Source organism: Eschrichtius robustus, chromosome 8 (genome assembly GCF_028021215.1).
Source record: "Eschrichtius robustus isolate mEscRob2 chromosome 8, mEscRob2.pri, whole genome shotgun sequence".
NCBI lineage: Eukaryota > Metazoa > Chordata > Mammalia > Artiodactyla > Eschrichtiidae > Eschrichtius > Eschrichtius robustus.
In genome coordinates, this window is record NC_090831.1 from 73187905 (window position 1) to 73211500 (window position 23596).

The window sequence follows — 23596 nt, forward strand, 5'->3', positions numbered from 1 at the left end:
CCCACAAATCAGGATTGTTTTCTACTAACTTAGTATGATCCTTCTCTAACAAATGAGATTTTTCAGTTTTCTGTGCAGGTGGTGATCATTGTTGGTGAAATGTTCATAGTAAATTAATAAGCACTTAATAAAATGTATCCTATATAGCTGTTCAAAACAAAAGCGCCATTTGACATCTAAAAATAATCCAAATACAAATAATAAAGGCTTAGGGGGGTGGCAGTTTATTTAACAAACGTTTATTTGGTACCTACAGTGTTCTGGGCACTGTGCTAACCACTTGGGTGGCAATGACCATGAATGAGGCGAGGTTCCCTGCTCTTGAGATACTCAGTCCAGTGGGAGGAAATGGAAAAGTAAACATATAGCATCAATATAATAAGTGCTGTAATAGAGAGCATGAATAGAAAATTGTAGGAGTGGCGACAGAGGACTACTAATGCTTCCTGAGGCAGGCAGCTAAGCCTTTCCGTTTCATCTCAAAGACAGAGTCGGAACTTGGAGAGCATCCTTGCCATAGGGGAGAAGTGAACATAGCTTTGGAGGAGCTGGTGGTCTGGCAGGGAAGACAGGCCAGCAGGAGCACTTCAGGGAAAAGGATTACCTCGATCCTGGCTATGAAGGCACAGATGGGGAACATTCTGGAGGGTGTAAAGGCATATGGGGGTGGGCAACCAGAGGGTAATTAGAAAACTAGACTTGATCATATTCTGAAGGGGATCATGTGCCACACTAAGGAGTCTGGACTAAAATACATTCTGTAGGCAGCTGGAAATTGAAGGAAGTCTTTAATCCTGGTAGTGACAGGATCAGATGTAGTTATAGAAATATGACAAAGGAAAAGCCTAGATGCAGCCTTCCAGGTGTGAGGTGATGAGCTCTAATCTAGACTGAAGCAATGGAATGAAGAATGAAGGGGCACAGAAGGTTTCTCAGGAGGTAGAACTGAGAGGAAGTGAGGAGATAAGATAGAGGGTCACAGTTCCCTCTAGGGCATCTGAGAGGATGTTGAGGTCCTGACTGAGCTAGGGAGAATGGGGAAGAAATGTGGTGAGCAATCCATGGAGGAGAGGCGGGGCATGTCAATTCTTTCTTGTGTGTTGAATTTTGAGGTACCTCAAGGAGAATTCCTGTGAGTAGTTGGAGATTCAGGTTTGTGGCTGTCGGAAAGGTCAGTCCAATGCATGAGATTGCCTAGGGGTGAGGAGGAAGAGAAGCAGGGGAGGAGAGAAGGATGAGAAAGAAACCTTAGGGAACCCCATCCTCTAAAGGATGGACAGAGGGACAGAAAACAAGGGAAGAGGCAGAACGTTTAGAAGGATATATGAGGGGGACCGAGAGAAGGAAATGAGAACTCAGGAGAGAAGATGCTTTCCTGTCGGAGAGGCTAATCATTACTGGCAAATGGAAAAGAGAGGCGAGTCAGAGGAGAATTGAACAGTGTTCCTTGATTCGCGAGAGCAGCAGGGTGGGGGCAGAAATCAGATAATAGTGGATTAAAAAAAGAATAGGATCCAATGAATAGAATAAGTCATGTAGTCTTTCTTAAGAATGTGATGATAAAGAAAAGGTGAAATGTAAGGCATCAGCCCAGAAAAAAAAGGAAGTTGAGCTAAAGAAAGAGTGGTTGTTTTTGTCGCTGTTTTTTATTTCTCTAACGTCTGGTGGAGTCTTGAGCACATGTGTACCCAGAAGAGAAAGGAGGGGTCAAGACATGAAAGGAGGGGGGATACTGAGGAAGCCAGGTCTTTGGGGCACAGATTGAAAAATGAGACTTAGAAAGAGGTAGCAATTTTTCTTCTGGGATAAAAAGGAAGAAGGAAAGAATCAGTGTAAGCCTAGAGAAGTCTGAAGATGGTGAGGAAGACAAACTCAGTGAGTTTCTGCCTGATGACGTCTTTTTTCTTGAAGAAGCAGCTGGCTAGGAAATCGCTGAAAGTGAAGTGAGAATGAATATACTGAGAGAGAATGTTGTTAATACCTACCAGTGTCTTGTTTACTCCTTTAAAAACACTGCTTCACTTTCTTCAGTGAGAGAAGTCAAGTCTTATCTCAAAAGAAGTGGCTAAATAGGACTGTGGAACAGTCAGACTATAAACTTCCAGATACAGAAGTCTACGTGTAGCAGAACTCACACCGGGCTTACGTAGCTTTGCCTGGGGCTTAGCAAATCCTTTTGATAATGCTTCCTTTAAGCAACTTTGGGGTAAATTCTGGGTATAGGACTTAGAATGTATTTGGAGTTAAATATTCTGGTACTTCATATTGTACCAAAAAGATCAAAGAAAGAAACAAACAAAAAATCTGGACCTTTCCTTAGTATGAGAAATATGTTAAGCTTAGGAGAGAATTGATGTGTCTCACCAGCCTTTTCAGAAACTCAAATCACTGATTATCAGGTCTGGTGTGTGCTGCATGATTGCCCTGAACAAATGAGCCACAGACACAATCATAAAGAAAGACATCAGACTAGACAAACTATCATTTAGAAAGAATTAGGACAACCAAATTGCATGCTAACCATCAGCTCATCTACTGCAGCTGTGGTGTCACTGGTCTCCAGAGGCTACTTAATCTCATTGAGACAAGACAGCCAGCCTAACTGATACAGAAGATGAAAGCCCTTTGATCTCATATCAAATAGAACCAGACTAAGAGAAGGATCCAGCAGGCAAGATGACCGTCTTCCAAAAGAGAATGAACGCTGCAGGAAGGAAAGTAGGAAGGTGGTACTATCTTACTTTGGAATTCCATGGACTTGATTTACTTAAGTAAGGATTGAAAAGTAATACATTCATCCCAATGAATGAATAGGGTTTGTTTGCTCTGAGTGATAAGGCGCAAACAGTATGGTCGCTTTGAAATCTTTTGAATTATCAGCATTTTCAGATAAGTGTTACAGTAGTGATGAAAAGCCCAACAGAAGCACAATAAATGTAAGAACACCTGCCTTTTAGCACTTAACTGTAAAGGACAGGTGTTGGTCAACGTCAACCATATACTGCCCCTACTAAAGAATTTCCTCAGAAGGGATTTTATTATGATTTAAACAGCATTCGCTATGCTTTGTCAATAAATTCGGGAACCATCCATGCAAAAAACCGGCTTTGCAATAATCAGAATATCTACAAATATACTAGCGTGACTGTAAAGTTATCAGACCACTATTCCTATGTCAGGAAACTTCGTGTTCTCTATTCTAATGCAAAAGGTACACATTTCAATAATCACATCAGTTGTATTTTACATACTTAATATAATGGTGGTTTCAAAAACTAGTCCAAGACCATGATTATGTGAGTAAGATTAAATACATTATGGCATTTAGGGAGAAAAAAAATAGGAACAATACAGTGTTTTTCTTTTAGATGCAGAGGATTACTTTGAAAAAATAACATGCTCTTTAGTTTAGTGGTTCCACCAACTGGATCTCATCCTTGATGTATGTAAAAAGCCTAGGGTATCTGGTATTTGGGAAAGAGTATCCTCCCACTGTTTGACATTTTTAAAGCTGGGAGCCTCTGAAGAAATATTACAAAAGCAGTGTCAGAAAGAACTCAAGGTAAAAATATAAAATAACATCTTTTTCGTACTAGAGACAGCATCTACAGTGATGAATAAACAAATCAACAACAACAAATTAGCATCTACTTGAATGAATCTAGAAAAAATGTGGTTGTCTGATTATATATAGTATATGGGTGTCTTCAAAACAAGTTCTGGCCCCCTTGGGGTTTTTTCCTCCAGTAAATTACAAGCCCAGACTTTGAACTTTTGGACTACTCAACTGTCCACTTCTTTTTCCTCCTCATTTAAAATTGACATCAGTTCTCTCTTCCACCATCTTAAAGGCACCACAGATATTGTTTACTGAATTCCTGTGAGACCCACTTCCACCTTCCTAGATGAACACAGGACCTGGCTGATGATTTTCCTCCACATCCTAAGACCTCATCATCACTTCTGACATCTCCAAAATTCATGCTAGAGCTCCATCAGTCACCTCAACTGTAGAGTCCCATGATCTTGTTTGTTCACTGCAGTCTTCGAACTGCACCCTACTTCAGCCATGCACCAGCAAGATCACTCCCTGAATTTAACCATTAGAGGTAACTTGGAATGTTTGCTTTTCATAGACAACCCCATATCTACCACTGCACCCCTGCCCCTTCCAATATCCCTCCTTGCTTTCTGCTCACCAAGTTCAATGAACACTAAATCCTTCATAGTTTGACCTACCCAGGAACCATCTACTCAGCCCCTGTTATTGCCTTCCCTAACAACGAGGCTCCCGTCATGTTCTTGTGACCCACCCTGTCAGTGGGCAAACCCACACCAGGCACACTGTCCAATTTTTCTGTTTGTGCCCAAGAACATTGCTGGAGAAAACCTGGGAGTTCTCTTGCTCCCTATAACGCACTCATTTTTGCTTCCACGGTGCCAGGAATGCCAACAAAAATCCCCTGACTCATTGCTGGGAATATTCCCCCAACAATTCTATGCACATAATTCTCACCTATGTACCTCAAAAGCTCCTGTATCTTCCCTGTATCTTTCATGGCAAAGACTTCCTGAAGAATCAAATATAACACATATCCCTTCCACACCTCCTCAACATCACTTGTCTCTCCACTTAACTTCCCTCAATTCCCATCTGCTTCAAAGACACTTTTTTACTACCATTTATCTGACTTACAATTCTAGATTTTTGACCTTAAGATCTCTCCAATGCCACATTAACAACTTCTGACATCCTTGTACTTAGTACCGAGCTGGCACACGGTAGGCACTTAATAGATATGGATTGATTCAATGAGTAAATAAATGAATCTACACCTAGATGTCCTACTTCCAATTCAACTCTATATAAGTGATGTTACTAAAGAAGAAAGAAAAGGATCATCAAAGAGGAAGACTGCTTTCTGCTCCTTCCACTCCGGCTGCTATGAACTCCAACTCTTAAGTCTTTGGGGTTTCCACTGATTTTTCAACAGAGGCTTTTTTCGGAAGTAATTGGAACATGGAATCGGACCCACATATAATTGCTCTAAATGAAATAAAAACAATTGATTGTGTTTTAAAGGGTAATAGTTAAAGGTATATTACTTAAATACACAGTATACATAAACTAACATACTTGTAAAATCAAAGGGGCATAACATCACCCCCAAACCATCCTGATCACTAGCATTCTTTTGCTGCATTCGAAGTCTTATAGCCCAATGACTACTGTTTTTTTTGGTGTTCTTCAGGCATATAGGATCTTTATGATAGTATAAAAAATAGCCACCCACCACCCACCATTGTTCTATATGCTTTCCCACATGCTGTTTCTATTATGTATACTATTTTAAATTTCTTATGATCTTGCTTAAAATATGTTTATAAATTGTAAATTCTGTTTTTCTGGTTTCTTCATCTGTGATTTTTTCCCCTCTAATATGGATGGATTCCAGAAAACCCAGAAACAATATCTAACAATATCTGAGCAGAGGAAGGAGAGGAATAGCAAATAAACATTCTCCAGTGTCAGGTTAGGAAGATATTCGATCTTTCAATGTGTTCAACAAATGGGTTTAATAATGCACATTTCAGTATAAAACAGTTCACAACAGAAATATTTGCTACTCAGCCCATTTATCCTGGGAATTACACAACATGGACCATTTTCAATAACTCTCTTCATTATAATGATTTCCTCCTGCTCAAGCAAGAGAGATGTACAAACCATTTTGGTCTAGAAATGTAATATGATGAGATACAAATGTATTAAAGAAAAATTAAAGTACAATCATTTTTATCACTTTGGTTTAGTGTTATGTTGTCTTTCTCAGGTAATTTAGTCTCTTTAAATCTTTCCAACCAGAATATAAAAATTGCTTTTTATTCAGAATCCATACAACTAAACAACTTGAAAAAGCAGATTTATTTTAAAGGCTTGGTAAAATACTGGTAGACCAAGAAAAGATTAAGTTATGTTTTGGGGTGTCTAGTTGGTTTCTTTTCATTTTGTAACTTAACGATCTTGAAGTGCCTTTAGAGTCATAAAAGATAACATTATGTTTAATATAATTTTGACCTTTTAATGTTATGTTCTAATATCAATCCACATAGATTATATAGGTAGTAACTTTTGCTTAGTAAGACCATCCAATTATGTGAAACCTTTTCAGACATTCTGAATGAATGGAAGTATAACTTCATCCATTTAATCATTCATTCATTTACTCAGCAAATGGGTACTGAAGGTACATGATGTGTATGGCACAACAGTAGGAACTAGTTCCCCAAGTAATAGAGTAATAAATGATAAGTAATAGAAATAAGATATATTTCCATGTCACTATAATTTTTAGTAGTAATTGCCAAAAGGGTGCTATAAAAATTCATAGAACTGTAGAGAATTGTGATAATGTTTTCAGTGGTGTGACAATTAGGGCTTAGACGTTTTTGTTTTACTAAGCTACCTACATGACAATCCCGTGAAGCACTGTCCTTATTCACGGTTTTCTTCTTGTCGTCTTTGTGTACTCAGAATTTTTTACCACGTTTGTCTAATTCTTGAGAAGTAAAAATTCAGGGAATGTTTATTTACTGAACGCATATTCTGAGTAAGGCACTAAGCTGGCCACTAATCGTATACACTGAAAATACAGCAGGCACAGTCCCTTCACTCACGGCGTTCCTAATCTAATAGGAGAAAGGAAAAAAAAACATGTTTCCACTGAACATGTCTTTCATTCCTTCCTACATTCTCACCATCACTGGAATTGAACTTTATTAGGCGCCAAAACAACCACATTATTTCATTGATGTCTCCTAGGAGCAGCAAGCAATACAATTGGTTATGGTCGATTTTACGGTTAGTCCGTGATTGTTGATAAGACAAGTCAGTGTTTTGTAAAACGCTGGGTGCTGCTGGCGTAACCCACATATGGGTTAAAAGTGCTGAGATGGCATTTCTGATTAACCTGAGCAGCAAACAGTCCCTCTGATCTCTAAAGCAGGTGCTGCCAGAAAGAGCAAAATTCTACCCAGGAAGTGAGCGCTCTGAAAGATTTGCTTCTGGGGACTCTTCCTGGTGACATGACAGGTCCTTTCCTTCCAGAACTCTTACTCTGTGAATGAGAGCAGAGAGAAACAGTGGAAGAATGGAGGAGAGGAAAGAGAGAGCTAATGCAGAACGGACCGGGCAATGCATGAGAGAGGAAGTAGAGGAGAAAGTAAGGAAAGGCAGAATTTATGAGAAGGAGAAAGGAAAGGTAGGGGATGGGAGGGGAGAAGAGGGGAGGGGAGAGGACGGAGGGAGGAAGGAAGGAAGGGAGGAAAGAGGAAAGGAAGGAAAAAGACTGAGCGTATAACGCTAGCAGCAAGGGCTCCAAGGGTGTGGTGGCTGTACCAGTTGGACACAGAGTACTGTGGAGTAAATCCTGGGCCAGGTGCCCAGGAACAAGGACAGTAAAACTCTAGGAAGTGACAGCTGTTTCATCCGGAGGAATGTTAGTAACAATCATAGCTAACATGCACTTTCTTTGCACCAATCCTCTAAGTGCTTTACATGAATTAACTCATTAAATCCTCAGGACAACCCCAGAGGCAGAGTCTTAACCTAGAAAAAGAAACTCAGAGAGGTTAAGTAACCCATCCAAGGACACAGAGCTAACGAGCGGCAGAGCTTAGATTTGAACCAACATAGCTGAGCTCTATTGCCTCTACTCTGAGGCACTGTGCTCCCCATGACTGGCACTCATCAGGCATGCAAGAACCTGCAGTAATAAGATGGTAGGAAAGAAGTGTGTTGGATTGAGACGTGAATCTGGACACTTCTGGTTTCCAAACTGCTTCCCACTCTTCATGTGAGGAGAGACAAATATTTTAAACAAAACTTACGTTTGTTACAGACACATTCCAGTCTAAGAGATAATTCCAATCAATTGAATATCCTGACTTTATAGTCATAGTCATTTTAGATATAATTTAATCTATGGTGCATGAATCAAATTATCCTTAAGTGACACCCTTGTGAACAATCCCAGCTGAAGTCCCCTAGCAGAATATTGGTTGGATGTAAAATACCTAAATTTAGGAGGCTTGCCCTAGCGTATATATTATAGACAGTTATTCTTAATGAGTAAACTTAATTAATAAACCCAGCCAAGGACTGACTAGTTGTAAGCCTGGGTAATAGGAGGAGAGTTCATTTATTCATTCAGCAAATATTTATTCAGTACCCACTCTGTGCCACGTGACTATTTTAATGATACAGGAGCATACAAAACAAAGCTCTTCTGTAGATTACATTCTGGGAGGTAGGGTGGAGACCGATACAGAACAAATAAACAAATAAACCTATAATGTGTCAGATGATGGTAAGTTCTAAGAAAGAATGATAAAGTGAAGTAAGATGGATAGAGAGAGACTGGAGTGGATGCAATTCATGCAGCGTAGTCAGAGAAGGTACCTCTGATGTCATTTGAGTGAGACCTGAAGGAAATGAGGCAGACAGCCATGCCGACGTGTGGGTGAAGAACACTTCATCCAGAGGGAACAGCAAGTACAAAGGCTCAGAGGCATGAACATGCTTGGTGGGTTTGAGGAACAGCAAGGAGGTCAGTGTGGTTGCAGCAGTAGAAGCAAGAGGGAGAGAGATGAGAAGAATCAGCACAGTGATGAAGTAGGGCAAGACTATGTAAGGCTTGTAAACCGTGGAAGGGACTTAGATTTTACTCTGAGAGAAACGGGATGACACTGGAGGGTCTTGACGCTGAACAGGAATGGTATGATCTAACTTCAGTTTTAAAAAGCATCACATTGACTGCTGTGTGGAGAAGGCAGAGGGGCAAGGCTAGAAGCAGGAAGACTAGTTAGGAGGCTATTGCAAGAGACCAGGTGACAGATGATGATGGCTGCCCTAGTGGTTGGAGAGTGACTGTAGGGCTGGCAGGATTTACTGATGGAGTGCATATAGGGCATGAATAACAGAACGGAGTCATGCTGGGTTGCTAGATTTTGGACTAAGCAACAAGACGAATGCAGATTTTATTTACTAAGGTGGAAAAAACTGTGGGAGAAGTAGGTTTGGGGAGGAAAATGAAGAGTTCAGTTTTGGATGTGTTAAATTTGAGATGCCTATTAGACATCTGTGCACGCATCAAACATCACGAAGGCAATTAGAGATATATATATGTCTGGAATTCAAAAAGGATATCTGAATGAAGGTGTAAATCTTGGAGGATCAGTATGCAAGTGATATTTAAATTCATGGCACTAGATGAGGTTACTCAGAGTGTGAGGGTGAAGAGCAGGGAAAGGAGGTGTAAGGATTAATCCTCAGAACGTAATTATGGATTCCCTGTTTGTGTCCTCCCCCAGTTGATAACATTGTAACCCTAATCCCCAGTGTGATGGTGTTTGGAGATGGGGTCTCTGGGAGGTAATTAAATCATAAGGGATTAAGCCCTCATGAAGGGATTAGTACTGTTATGAGGAGAGAAATGAGAAAGAAAAATGCTTCTCTCTCTGCTCTCTGCCATGTGAGGAGACAACCAAAAAATGACTGTCTATAAACCAGGAAGAGGGTCTTCACCAAGAACCCAACCATGGTGGCACCCTGATCTTGCACTTCCCAGCCTCTAGAACTATGAGAAATAAATATTTGTTGCTTAAGCCACCCAATCTATGGTATTTTTGTTATAGCAGCCCAAACACCCTGACACACACCAACCTAGAGGATGGGAAGAGGAAAAACGACCAACAAGGAGAGTGAATAGGAGTGGCCATGAGAGAAGAAAAGAAGCAAGAGAGTGGGGTCCTGGAGACAGTGAAGAAAGCAGTTCAAAAAGGGTAAGCATGCATGCAAGTGTATGGAATTTCTCCCTTGATTTCTTCTATTTTCTCTGTGAAATAAAAAGTAAGGGCATCATGACAATGAGCATGGGAAGAAAGTGTTGGAGATCTGAGAAGACAGAAAATAGGAAATAATCTTTGGGAAACCAAGATAGAGAATGGACTAGGGAAGTATAGTAGCACTGCCTAGGAGGAATGGGCTCTCAAGAAAGTTGGTTATTTGGCAAACACATGGGCAGGAGCAGGGTGGGTGGGGTGGCTCTGCGAGGCAAAGTTCAATGTCAGGCTTGTTCAGCTTCGGGGTCAGATGTGCAGAGGTAGGTGAGAGGACACCAACAGAGCTAAGACAGACTTGGTAGGAGCATCAGCTTCTAGCACCTGGTCAAGATGAAAGGCCAGGGGACAGGGCTGGATTAAGCCAAGAATTTCCCAGCGTGGCCTAAAACAGTTGGAATTGGGGAACACCCTACGACGGACTGGTGGTTGAGTAGAGAAGTCAAAGGTGAAGACCAACAGAGTAAGGAGAGGCCATAAATTTGAGGAGTTATGAAGTCAACGGGTGGAAAAATTCAGAACAGGTACAGAAAAGGAGAGTGAATCAGTTCGGGTTTGTGGTTAGGGTCCAGGCAGTGACTACTACAAGGATGATAGAAATCCATTTTTTTTTTTTTATAAATTTATTTTATTTTTGGCTGAGATGGGTCTTTGTTGCTGTGTGCGGGCTTTCTCTAGTTGCGGCGAGTGGGGGCTGCTCTTTGTTGCGGTGCGCGGGCTTCTCATTGCGGTGGCTTCTCTTGTTGCGGAGCACGGGCTCTAGGCGCACGGGCTTCAGTAGTTGTGGCACGTGGGCTCAGTAGTTGTGGCACACGGGCTTAGCTGCTCCGCGGCACGTGGGATCTTCCCGGACCAGGGCTCGAACCCGTGTCCCCTGCATTGGCAGACGGATTCTTAACCACTGCGCCACCAGGGAAGCCCCAGAAATCCATTTTTATATGCATACCACAAGGGACGTTCTGAGGGGTTAAACGGGAGTAAGTGAACTTGCAGAAGAGCAGTTCAGCTGCTGATTGTTGAGTCGTAGCAGATACCTCCAGGTATGGGGCAGGACCCAGAGGAAAAGCTGGCAGTGGAAAACAAAAGAACATCAAATCAAGAAGTGGCAGACGTCATGGGTCATGACAGCTAAGACAGGAGAGAATTTCGAGAAAAGATGAAAAACCAGCGTAAGAAGTGCAGAGCCTAACAACTAAGAAAAAACTGGCACTGACTGCATCAGTGATGATGTGGGAAAGAACAGTTTCACAGAAGCAGTGAAAGGAGCAAACATCCCTTGAAGAGTGCCAGGTCACTGCTCAGAAGGAGGCCTGAACTGTGAAGTGAATGCCCACATCTGAAATGTCCATCCCAGATGTTCCAGCAGAAAGGCAGGCCCTCTACAAAATTTGCAGGCCCAGTCCAAATGAAAATGTAGGCACCTTGCTCAAAAGTTATTACGATGGCCACAGCAGAGCATTCTACCACGCACAAGACCCTTCTGTGCAACCCATGCAACTGGCCCTGCCAATAGGAAAGGGGAAAAAAAGCAGAATGTCATTTGAAAACAGCAGTGGGTTTCTCCAGGATGGTGGATCTGGGTGTATTTTAAGGCAGAACCAGGCAAAAGTGAAAGGGCTCCCCACTCCACGTGACCACTGGATATTTTCATTTGGCTGTCATCTCAGATTCAGAAATGGAACTCCTAACCCTTCACCAAGCCATCTTTCTTTTATCTATTATACACTATATTAGTAGTAGTATTTTAATTATTAATTATTTTCATACCTTGGACCCAAAGCCTGGTTAGAAGTTTGGTCCTATGCTTCAGTTTCATTGTCTGAAAAATGGACATAATTAGGAGGTTTAAATAGGTTAATTTATATAAAGTGCCAGAGCTGCCCTGACAGGCTATATACATGTTAACTCTTCTCATTATTCTGTTATCTTGTTATTAACCAAATCCTGTCAAATGTTTCCTCTGAATTCTCTCTTGTAGCCATTCTCTCTTTTTTTCCCCATTCTTAACTATCATTCTGGGTCTTTTCACCACCAGCAGGAGCCTGTAATTTGGCCTCCCTGATGCCAGCCTCTTGGCCCTGCTAGTACCAAAGTCATCTCCTTGCATATGACTTCTGTGTTATCACTGCTCTAAGAGCCACCTTCCCTGTTCAAAAATCTTAAATCAGTTTTGTGTTTTGCCTAGTAATCAAGTTTAAGCTTCCTTGCCTGGATTTCATGGCTCTTCCTGACCAGCATGAACCCATAGGTCAGATCAATTCAGCTTCATGAGCTTTCTATCAACCATTCTATGTACTCCTGTATCAAGGGAGGCGGGGATGGTGCAACCCAAAGGTGGAGACCTTTACCTACCCTGCTCTGGGGTTCACTCTTAAAGAAGACAGCATAGAATCCGGAGCAGGGAGGACACAGGTGAGCAAGATGTGCCTGGGAGAGTGCCAGGTCACTGCTCAGATGGAAGATCATCTGATGGCACCTGTGTTTCCTATGATACTGTAGCTTTCATTTAGCCAGCACCTCTTGTTCACTGACTTTGGGCCAGGATTTAGAGATGAAGCAATAAAAGCTGCAGACCCCTCTTTGAAGGAGTCCATCATCCTGTGGGACCTCAGTAGGAGACAGTAGAAGACAGAACTCCAGGAACTGGGTGGTCCAGGTATCTGATGGCCCGTGGGTAAGGATGAGAAAGCGATGAGGAAAATGGCTCGCAAGGAAGCATTTGAGTATCAAAGGACAAGAAGCTGAGGAAATATCCCTGGGGAGTTCAAAAAATAAAAATTGAAAAGGGCAGGGGAGACAGGGTAGCTCCCCTCCAGAGTTTCTAAGGAGAGAGTATGGGGTAGGAAATACAGTGTCATCTAAGGAAACTTCTGCTAAGCCAGGAAGACCAGGTTGATGTGTAGGGCGGAGATGGAGAGGATGACAAACAGGATAACAGTCAGTACTTCGAACAAGAGAATTAGGAGCCAGTGACTGTGGAGGCGTGATCCACAGAAGAGCTCTTGCGGGTAGGCAGCCGAGTCGCAGGGCTTTTAAGACAAGTGTCCACAAGTATGGGGTACATATTTAAGGGACAGAATGAGTTGGCCCTCAGGCCACACCAAAGCAGTGGAGAAAGGAAGAACAGAGCCACTTGTAGGGAAGAGAGTGAGGGGGGACAGTGAGGAACGGACTAAGGAGACTGAGCAGTACTGGGATAAGATCTGGACAAGACAGAGAGGTCTCAGGCGAGACACCCCACCCCCTCCTCTGTTCCTCACACACCCAGAGACAGTTGTGGTGTTGTCAAAGCCCCAGATAATTTTAGGTGTGCTCTGTTTTAGGCTGCTACTTCTGCAATAGGTGGATGTTTCAATCCAGTTAAAAAGAACGACATGTCAGTCAAAGGGTTAGCTGCCCCTAAAAGAGAAAGAATAGGAAATGTGATTTCACAAAAGGGATATTGATTGTTTCCTAATATTTGTTAAGTGTCTGCTAAATGCAAAATGTACACAGTTGGCACTTGTTTAGTTCTCACACCAACCTACTGTGGCGGAGAATAGTATCCCTACTTTATGAGTGAGGGAGACGAGGGATCTGAAGGTTTAAGAACCTAGTCCAGGATTACATGATGGAGCCAGGCTTCTGATCCAGGACCGTCTGGTTCCAACTGCCTAAATGTTTTTTCCCTGTACATCTAGGGAGGACCTTAAAACCATGCACATGGGCTCATGTGTTAGAAAATAAAAGCACAGAGGCAACAGTCTGTTCTTCTACACATGTTTTAATAATGGCTTTGGATCCGCAGCTCTCGGAATTTCTGTTTTTTGCTGGAGCCCCTCAGACTCACTGCATACTGCCTTTCACCCTCCCGCCCCCCACTTTCTACTACCTCATGGGGGGCTGGCAGCCACTGATGTTTTTAGTAGTTTACAGATATGTCCCGTCACATCTCCCAAAGTTAGGCTTTGTGATATCTTTGAAGAATTTCTGTGATCAGCCAAGATTTCTAATCTTGAGTATCCTAGTTCTGTATGTACTATTGTAATTTATTTATCGGATGTTAGTAATGAGAGTTGATTAATTAATGCATCATATTTAGTTTTAGCTAAAAAGATTAAAACCTGGCTCCTCTCTCCCCATCTCTAATGAAAACGCTAGTGAATTCCCCTAATGTTTTTCTAGAAGTCCTCATTTCTATTCAGTCTTGAAAATCCAGAGGTTTAAGTTAGAGAGACCCCAATATAATTCACATTTGAAATCCAGACCCCTCTCTGGGTTGCTGACGTCAGAGTCCCATCCTCTGTCACTACTCTAATTTAGGGCATTTATAAAAACTGATGTATCATGATGGTGCCAGGCATAGATAGCATGCTGGACTGGACTACAGCATTGTCAAGTTGCAGCAGCCATACAAATCATCTAGTCTCATCATCTCTTTTACGGACAAGGACCTTAAGGCCCAGGGGCTTAAGGGTGTTGCCCAAGGTTGTGCAGGTAGTTCATAGCCAACTACATATTAAATTTCATGTGGACCAGCAACCTCCATTATACTCCCATATCTTCTCTTACGAAGGTAAAACTCTTTGCTGCTTCTCTTCAAACTATTTTCATAACATCTTCCTGAATGATTAGCAGACCCGTTTAATAGGCATAGTCACTGAAGGTCAGAAAGGTTAAATATCTTGTCCCCTGAGGGTACAGTCAACATTGCTGAGAGAGGAAGAACCACGAATAAAAGACAAAGCTCCTGACTTAAAAATCAAGGATTCTGCCCTTTAGGATACATAAATATTAAGGATATTGGCAAATAAAATGAGTAATCTTTCCAGGTTCTGGGCTCTACAGTATCTAAGTTACCTCCGAGTTTAGTATTTCTTCTTTTCAGAGAAAAATCATTTAATCAGGATTTTCAGGGTTAGGGAATGGAGACAATTACCTAAACACATTTTCTTTCTGATAAGATTTTAGAATTCGTCTTTCAGACAAATTTAGTAATTTATCTAAACGTGTTTTCTTTCAGACAAAAATGTTTTAAATGACTAATATCTGCAACACAAGAGAAAACATAACAAATCCACACAAAGTAGCAGGATGCCATTGTTCTTTCCTGTTTAAGCAAAGTGGAACACCGTCCTCCACTTTCAAATGTTATCCTAGTTATGTCACACGATTCCAGGCTGCTCTGTGCCTGCTTGACTCAGTAACACTCATGGAGAGAGACAAGAGCCATTGGTGTGTTCACTGACCACCTACTATAGCCAGATGGTACAGCCAGGTGCTGGGACATTGCCAAAGGGAGCAAGGCACAGTGGACACTCTCAGGGAGCTCATGGTGGCGGGTAGCAGAGCATCAAGCTTTGAGGAAGGTAGGAAGCAGATGGCCTCTAGGAGTTAGAGCAAAGAGGATGTCATTGAGCTGAGGGAATCTTCCAGGTTTTAAGGAAGAGCTGGGCCCTGAAAGGACTGTCGGATTTAGAGAAGAGGGCTAAAAGGAAAGGGAACAGAAGGTAGAGGAGATAGATTTCTGGGGTCCTGAAATCAGCACACTGATCCTTAAATTTTGGAGGGATTATATAAAAAAATTATTCTAATATTATCCCCCTGAAGGAAATCAATAGATTGTCCCAAAGAAGAAGGAATAAAGGATACAAAGTCAACTTTCCCATTGACAAACACTTATTGGACATAAAATACTTGCCAGTTACTGTGCTAGGTATCGGGGATACAGAGCTATGAGAAACCTAGAACAAATTTATAGTAGGGATTAAAAATTGGATCCTCTCTTCAATTTATGGTAAACTGTTTGATCCACAGAGCTATGCTATTATGTACTTTCTTCTAGGCATTCAGAGAATTCTACAAAGAATTCCATTCTATATTATTTTCAGGGAAAGTCCATAAGGAGACAACATAAGAGAGTTACCTGAATATGGACGCATACACTGTACAATCTCATTCATTGCATAATAGGATAGACATAGAATGCTGTTCATTCCAAAAGAATCAGTTGTCTGGATATGCCATACCTAGAGCACTGAGGAACATCTCCTGGCCCCGGGACCTTAGCATGTGCTTTCTTCACATATTCCTGCTGCCAAGCCATTCACAGGAGGTTCTCCCAGGTGACTTTCTTTTTCCTTCTTCCTATCTCCCAGATCCCACTGTATCATTGTTCACCCCCACTGTGTTGGACCTTCACTGCTTCATCTGAACGATTTATCTAAAACATATACACACCTTTTAGCTCAACCAAAGGCAGCTATGGTGACACAATTGTTAGGCCATGTGTGCAGTTGAGATGCAAGTATTATCTTGGAAAAGAAATGTAGGAAGTCAGTGAAAAGTACAGGACACTCTAAACAGAAAGGAAATGTAGGTATTTCAATGTGACTATCACCATCTTTGTACGTGTATTTCCATAGTTATTTTTTTGATTACTCAGAATTCTAATATACTTGATGAAAGAATCTTAAGAACATGTTTGGAACGTGTCACAACAATATGCCAAGGAACATACAGGTACTCTCACACACACACAATGGAAAAAGAAGATATGAGTGTCTATCAAAAGGAAAACATTGAAAAGATGATGACAATTATACAAATATGAACATAGTACTGACATGTTGCATAGGGATAATTATAATTTCACTCCATGAAAACGGAATGTTTTCAATAGATAATAATGTTTGGTTTTTCTCCTTAAATTTTATAAGCTACTAACTCATATATTTTTTTTCTTCACGGCAAATATCAAAACCTTTTCAAGTTCCACTGCTCAAATGAAATGCACTAGATAACATGCAACAAGAAGAGAAAAATCCAGATCATCTCCAAATTGACAGGAAGCAATTTATTTAGAAGGTTGAACTTAAAAAATAATTTAAAGTCCAGAATTTTACAGTTGAAAAAGTTGGTAGTACAATTGATTTTTTTCTAGGATATTTAGCAAATTTTCAATGTTATGTTTTAAAGAACCCCCCACCAAAAAAAAAACAGCTTGGAAATGCCTGGGTAGGGGGGAAGAACGCATTCAAATGCACTGAATTATATTATGCTTTTTCTGTTAAAAAGTTTTTCATGGTAATTACTCAATAAAGGTAATGTTCACATACACATATAAATCAAGTTAAAATGAGGGTAACTAATTTCAAAGTTACTAAACCAGAAAAGGTTTTTTATCAAGATGATAAACAGAACTTTATAGACAAAAAGTATAAATCTACATGGACCTCTAATTAGGATGATTGTGTAGTAGATTCTAGTAAAACCTCATTTCTGAGTTTCTAGAAAATGTATTTTATAAATTCAAATGGCTAATATAAATTAGAGATCATTTAGAATTAGATGTACATTATATAATTACTAATTTTAAACACATTTCTCATTTCTTAAAGTGTTAAAAATTTTAATTCTGGTCTGTAATTTATATTTTTATTTTAGTGAAAACAAAAATGTACAGATATTTGGTATAAAATGTTCACACACGGAATATATCTCTTATGTGACACTAAGAAAACTTTTAGGGTAACCTGCAACATCATATCTGGAAATAATTCCATGAATTCTAATTTTTAAAAAACTGTAAGATGATTTTCAGCTTTAGAATACCTGAGATGCGGTGTGAAAATACTGGTACAAATCACTATTCTGGAATGATGTATTCATTCATCAAAGACTCCTAAACAAAGGAGTCAGAATTTGGTTCACAGTTTATAAACTTTGTGCAAATTTTGTTATGATAACCTGTTACCCACAGAGGAAGTTATCCATAAACAAAAACAATCTGGTATTTACTAATTTTATACAATCCATTGTAAAACTTCCTGGTCTGAAGTTTAACCAACCTGGAGTTAATGTGAACCATAACCAGGGTGAGTGAACATGATAAATTAACAGTATCAGAGAAAGCAGATGACATAAAGAGAGGTAACACTCAGTAATAACATATATAATTAAATAAAGTTTCATTGTTTTTGACATAGCCCAAGTGATGTAGTAAGCTAAATCATGGAGTTTCTAATCCATCTATGGTTGTTACCAAATTCAGCAATTCAAAATGCAACCCAGTGTAGAAAAGACATTTTTCAGTTAATTTAAAAGATATTTACAGCTTAATATTTTTAAACAAATTATTCACTCAAATTCTTACAATCATTTGCTGGTTCCAATAAATATGACTATTTATTGACAATTATTTCTGAATTATATAAATGTGTTAATTACCAGCAAGTAAATCTTGTTTTAAAAAGCATTGATAGTGTAAGCAGTTATCAAAATGGAGGATTCCCATCTGTGTCTCTGGTTTAAAGTCTGATTAGTGATTTGTAGTGATCCAATATTTTATATAAATACAAAATCCAACAATTGGCTTTCTTAAGTCTGTAAGGTATATGAGATTATAGATATCTTTACACATACAAATTTTGTTCAGAAATTGGATTTCATTTTAGAAGATATGCTTCTAAACACAAAATGTATTTTATGAACTATCTTAAGCATAAAAAACACAATTATTCACTTTTATTTTTTAAGAATAAATTATTATAATGCATTGCAAAATATTCACTAATGGAAATGCAACAATTTTTATTTACCTAACCTGTTACTTCACACTGTAATATAGAATCAATTTTATAAAGCAAAAGTTTGATCTACTGTGAAGTCAAATGATTTATAAGGTAGTGTTTTCAATTCCAACAGAATTTTTCTGGGTTTTTACTTTTCCACAGAGCACTGAAATAAATAAAATTTTTTAGGGTTTGCATTAAGATATTTAAAGGGTTTCAAGTATTCTACAGATAGAGATTTTGGAAAACACTGAATTCTTTCCAAAAAATAGCTATTTTAAGTTTTGTTTTACATCACTGTAGAAAGTCTAGAAGACTTTTCTTTTTCTCCAAAATCTCATTTTCACCTGAAATAACTGTATTCAGGTTTTCTCAGCAGGTAAAGTATACATTCTTACAAGGTTTCAAATTTCAGAATTCCAATAATGCATTTAAACTGAGCACCCACCGAATCGTGTTGTCTCCTCTTTGTGTGTGTGTGTGTGTGTGTCTCTTACCTTGCAGTTCTGTTATTTACAATCAATTTTAGGCTTTTTACCTCCCCAGAAATACCTTAGTGAACCCTCAGCATTTGCTAATCTCTTAATAATTGTGAACCGGCCAGCTCCTTCAAGTAGATCGTTAACCACAAGAGTGCCTGACAATTTCCAAGTCATATCCTCTGTCCAAAAGGAAAAGATAGGGCTTTGTGAGGCCGAAAGGAAGCGAAGGAAAACAAAACAAATGTAGCTCATGCTGAAAGTGAAAAGTGCTTGGACAGATTAGTATTTTCTTTTCTGCAAGGCGTCCTGCCAATTTTTTTTTTTTTTTTTAAATAGAGAAGAGTTATTTTTTTGGTCTGAATTTTCAGTTTCTTGGAAAGTGTTGGTATTTACCATCCCCACCGGCCCCTCATAATTATTGTTGGTTGTTTTGTGTTTTTCCCATCCGTCTACATCACGGACTGCTGATACGCCCAGCCCGCCTCACTCTGTCAAAACCCCAACTCTGGGCGACCCTGGGTTTGGTAACTCCGCCGACTCCCGACGACACATCCCACTCTCCCTCTCACGCCTCTTATTTTAGTCGCAAGATCCCTCACTCCAGTTGCAGTGAAAGCCGGAAATTTTCATTGAACTCCCCCCTCTTTCTCGCCCCCCACTCGGAGCAGAGAGCTAGGGAGCGGGGAGGCTCAGAGCACAGCCGGGTCTCGGCCGCCTCCCCTCTCTCCGGAAGGCTTTAATTTGCACACTCGCTTGCCACTGAGCGCCGAGCCCCCAACCCCGCCGCCGGGAGGGTGTCCGGCAGAGTCGGCCTCCGGGGCCCCCAACCCCGCCCCCGTCGCCTCCCCGGCTCGGGCCCCGAGCGCCGGCCGGAGCCCCGCAGCCCCGTCCGCCCCCAGCGAGCGGCGCGGGCGGCGCCCTCCGCCGCCCCTCCTCCCTCCGCCGTAGTGCCCACCCCTTCGCCGGAGAGAGTGCTGGTAACTCCTTCCTCCAAGCCGGGTTACCTGCTCCGCGCCGCCGTGGACACGTGTGAAGGTCGAACTGATACCCGCAGCCCCTTCGCGAGGCCCGACGCGGCCGGGCCCCTCAGGTAAAGAGCTGTGCGCTCGGGTGGGTGGGTTGCGGGGTGGGGGGAGGGTCCCCGGGGGAGATTTGGGGGCTTGGCCGGTGTCGGAGGCGAGGGTGGGTAGGGGGGACGGAGACGGTGGGGGGGCGGTAGGTTCTCGGAATAGGCTTTGGTTAACCCCTTACGAACCGAGGCGGGGTAGTTATGGGGGCTAGTTTTGGGGAGCTAAAGGAGTTTCTCCTAATCCGGCTAGAGGACGCCAGATTAGGACGCCACACGAGGAACGACCCCCAACACCGAGATCCTGTGCCAGCTCACACTTAGCCTTGCGCACAAGCGCACCCACAAACACTTTTTATCCAGCTTCTTCAAACGGAACTCAAGCTCCACTCGGAAACTCACATAATAATCCACATTTAGGGTTTAAAATGCACTGCTGTTGGGGACTCCATGGGGGAGAATGTGTTTCGGTGCCTTATGTTTATGTCCCCCGAAAGCTCCCCCGAAAGCTCGTTGAGGTACGGGTGTGGGCTCCACCTTACCCACCAAGAGATAAATGTTAACGCAGACTTCTTGCTGGCAACCCCTGCGGGCGTGTTATGCACACTTAGAGGAGTTCACGCAGGCGGCCAGTGCCCAGGCTGGAAGCCCCGCAAGGATGCACGCTTGCTTTAGTTTCCCAGTTTACTTTTCTAATTTAAAATATCGAAGTTAAAACGCACGCCCCGGGGTGAGCACCTTCGGGCCCAGCACCGCGCCCGTCAGTGTGCACGTGGGCGCATCTGCTTGTGCGCACACGCGGGAGTCGTGGTCCCCGGTGCGGCCTCTTGTCGCTGCGCTGGTGGCGACCCTTGCGGTGCTTGGCAGGCTTCGGGAGAGGCACATGAAGGATTTCATTGAGTGTGAAGACAGAGAGCAGAGACAGAAAGCAGAAGGAGGCGGCTGCAGCCTTTGTAGTCGCGGAGGAATGCGGAAATGTTGAAGCACTATGTCAAACTTTTTGAAATGGGGTCAAGTCACATTCAGCCAGCGTGGGAAAGCAACAACAACAACAAAAAAAAAGTGGAGGAGAGGGGGGGAAAAGGCACTGCTGCTCCCGTTTCTCTCCGCCGGAGCCGACAGTCCGGGGAGCGAGGGGGGAGAGCCGGGGCGGGCGGTGCGGGGCCAGGCGGGGGCAGCGGGCGCAGTTCCCTGCGGGGGTGGGACGTCCCCGACGCTTCCTTCGCTGCCGAGCGGCGGTCAGGACTGGGGAGTGGAGGGGAGGGGGGGCCGCGGGAGGGGGCGGGCTGCGCAGCCTGCGGCGGCTCCTCAGCTACCTGTGTGGCCCTCGGCCTGCCTCAGACCGCGGTGCTGGCTCTAGGGGCTCGTTCCTCGGCTCCCCCAGGATTCGCCTTCACCTTTTAAGGAGAGTTTTGAATACAGTGAGTGTGAGGGTCTCTGTCCTTGCTGCGGGCCCCTCCGCCCGCAGACCGTGGGGGTCGCGCATTTTGTTTCTATAATGCCTGGCAGAAGGCGAGCGCGCCAGCGGTTGCCGGGCAGGTAATTCCGAGGTGCCCCGAGAATTTCGGACACGCGACTGTAGTGGCGAATGTCCGGCCGAGGCCAAAGCGGCGGTGGGGAGGAGGTTCCCTGGGTCCTGGATTGCAGCTGAATGGGAAGGGAAAGTGCGTCGTCCCCCCCCCCCCGCTTTGTTGTGTGGGGGGCTCCTGGGGGGCCACTGGCTGCTGTTCGGACCCGGCCTTAAGCCGAAAGGAGAATGGAGCAGCCACCTCTGCTGCCTACTTTGGGGACGACCCTGGGAGTGGGGAAGGGTTCGCGAGTCCAGGCCTCAAGGGCGCAACCCCTTCTCACTTTCCCCTGGAGGCTCAGCATTTACTCCCCCCGCCCACCCCTTTTAAGGGGAGGCTGAGTTTTACTCAGGTTCAATCGGTTGAAAATTTCTAGGCGAGTCACGGTTATTGCTGCCTTCCTTCTGAAGTTGTTCTCCAAGGAGACGACAAGCTGAAGTGCGGTGGACACCTCTTTCTCCCACTCTTAGGGTCCCGTGGGCGACTTCCCACCCCACCCCCAGGGCCCTGTCGCTCACCCACCCCCGAGGAGCGGGAGCTCCAGCCCTCCCCGACCTGATGGGTCTCCACCAGGGAGGTCCTCTAGGTCGGAGGAAGAATTCCGCTTCCAATCCAGATTCCTTTACCCTAAAAAGACCATTTGTGTGTGCAAGTCGTTTTAAAATGTGTCCTCGTAGAAAAACTGAAAGTGGAAAGAAAGGAAGCAATTTCCGAGCAGATGTCTGACCACCCCTTCTCGCACACTCCCAGCTTCGGGTTACAGGGTCCTGGGAGCCCCCACCCACATTCTGCGGCCGCACACCAGTGGACCCGCGGTCTCTCCACACCAGGTTGTGCACGACCCTGAAACGCCCCACGGCACCCCAGGAGCCCCTCTCCCTGCACCTCCAGGCCTGGGCAGGCGGGGAGGGTAGCAGCACAGCACAATGATATAAGGATAAATATTAAGCCGTGACATTGACGTGCTCGGCGCCTCCCCTCCCCCGCGCTCCCGGCACACTCTGGGCTGCTTGGCACGCCCCCTCTCGTTCCACTGCGTCTCGCGCCCCGCGCTCATCCCCGAGGGGCCCCTGCAACCTCTCCGCGCGAAGACGGCTCCAGCTCTGCAGGGAAAGAAAAGTAACTTCGCTTTTCTCGGAGGAACCAGGAAGGATTAAGCGGCCTGGGAGAGGGCAGGAGCTCGCAGAGGGTAGCGAAGGGGGCTTCGTAAAGGAGGAGGAGGGGTGTCTACAAGAACCCCGAGGAAGGCGCCTGGGATGTCTGATTACACTTTCTTCTTGTCCTCCCGTCTCCTCTTTTAGGTGGAAGGACTGTGGAGTGAGACGCGCTCGGGCAAAGACTATGTAATCGCCTTGGTGTCTGTACAGAGGACTGAGCTTCGGGGAGGGAAGAGGAGGGATCGGCTTGCTCCTCGGCGACTCGGCAGGCGGAGTTTCGCAGCGGCGGCACCAGGGTTGCGCCCGCCCGCGGGGAGGTCGCTCCATCCAGCCCCGGCGGCCGCGAGAGTCCGAGCGCCGGACCGCGGTAGTCGGCGGGGGTGAGAGAGAGCGAGACCGAGCTCTAGGGCGCGAGGGAGCAGGCCAGGGGGTCCGGGAGGAGGCGAGCGGCGGCCACGAGCGAGCCGAGCGCGCCCCCCGCCCGCCCCAGCGGCGCCGCGCCGGGCGGCGTCCGGGCGGCATGGAGAAGGACGGCCTGAGCCGTGCCGACCAGCAGTACGAATGCGTGGCGGAGATCGGGGAGGGCGCCTATGGGAAGGTGTTCAAGGCCCGGGACCTGAAGAACGGAGGCCGTTTCGTGGCGCTGAAGCGCGTGCGAGTGCAGACTGGCGAGGAGGGCATGCCGCTCTCTACCATCCGCGAGGTGGCGGTGCTGAGGCACCTGGAGACCTTCGAGCACCCCAACGTGGTCAGGTGAGCGGTGGAGCGGCGCCCGCGCCGTCGGGGGCCGCGCGCCGTGGGAGGGCCGGGCCTGGGATCCTGGGGCCCACGAAGATTGGGGGGCAGGGGGGCGGCTAGGGAGGCCCGGTGC

The 23596-nt window shown here is 44.1% G+C and overlaps 1 protein-coding gene and 1 long non-coding RNA gene across 4 annotated transcripts in view; one reads left to right on the forward strand and one right to left on the reverse strand.

Moving 5' to 3' along the window:
• Nucleotides 1-10567: 10567 nt before the first annotated feature.
• Nucleotides 10568-20019, reverse strand: LOC137768913 (uncharacterized). Its single transcript, XR_011074847.1, has 3 exons — nucleotides 19939-20019; nucleotides 11668-11719; nucleotides 10568-10966 (listed from the first exon to the last, which is right to left on the reverse strand). It is a non-coding gene; the product is annotated as an uncharacterized lncRNA (long non-coding RNA).
• Nucleotides 19886-23596, forward strand: part of CDK6 (cyclin dependent kinase 6) — a 227453-nt gene continuing 223742 nt past the window's right edge. The window contains exons 1-2 of one of the 3 annotated variants that reach the window (XM_068550663.1): nucleotides 19886-20024; nucleotides 22870-23478. In XM_068550663.1, the coding sequence (XP_068406764.1) occupies nucleotides 23246-23478 (233 nt within the window). In that variant the 5' untranslated portion in view covers nucleotides 19886-20024; nucleotides 22870-23245. Of the gene's footprint in view, nucleotides 20025-22608; nucleotides 22758-22869; nucleotides 23479-23596 lie in introns of those variants that run through there. The other 2 variants (XM_068550662.1, XM_068550664.1) reach the window with 2 other exon arrangements.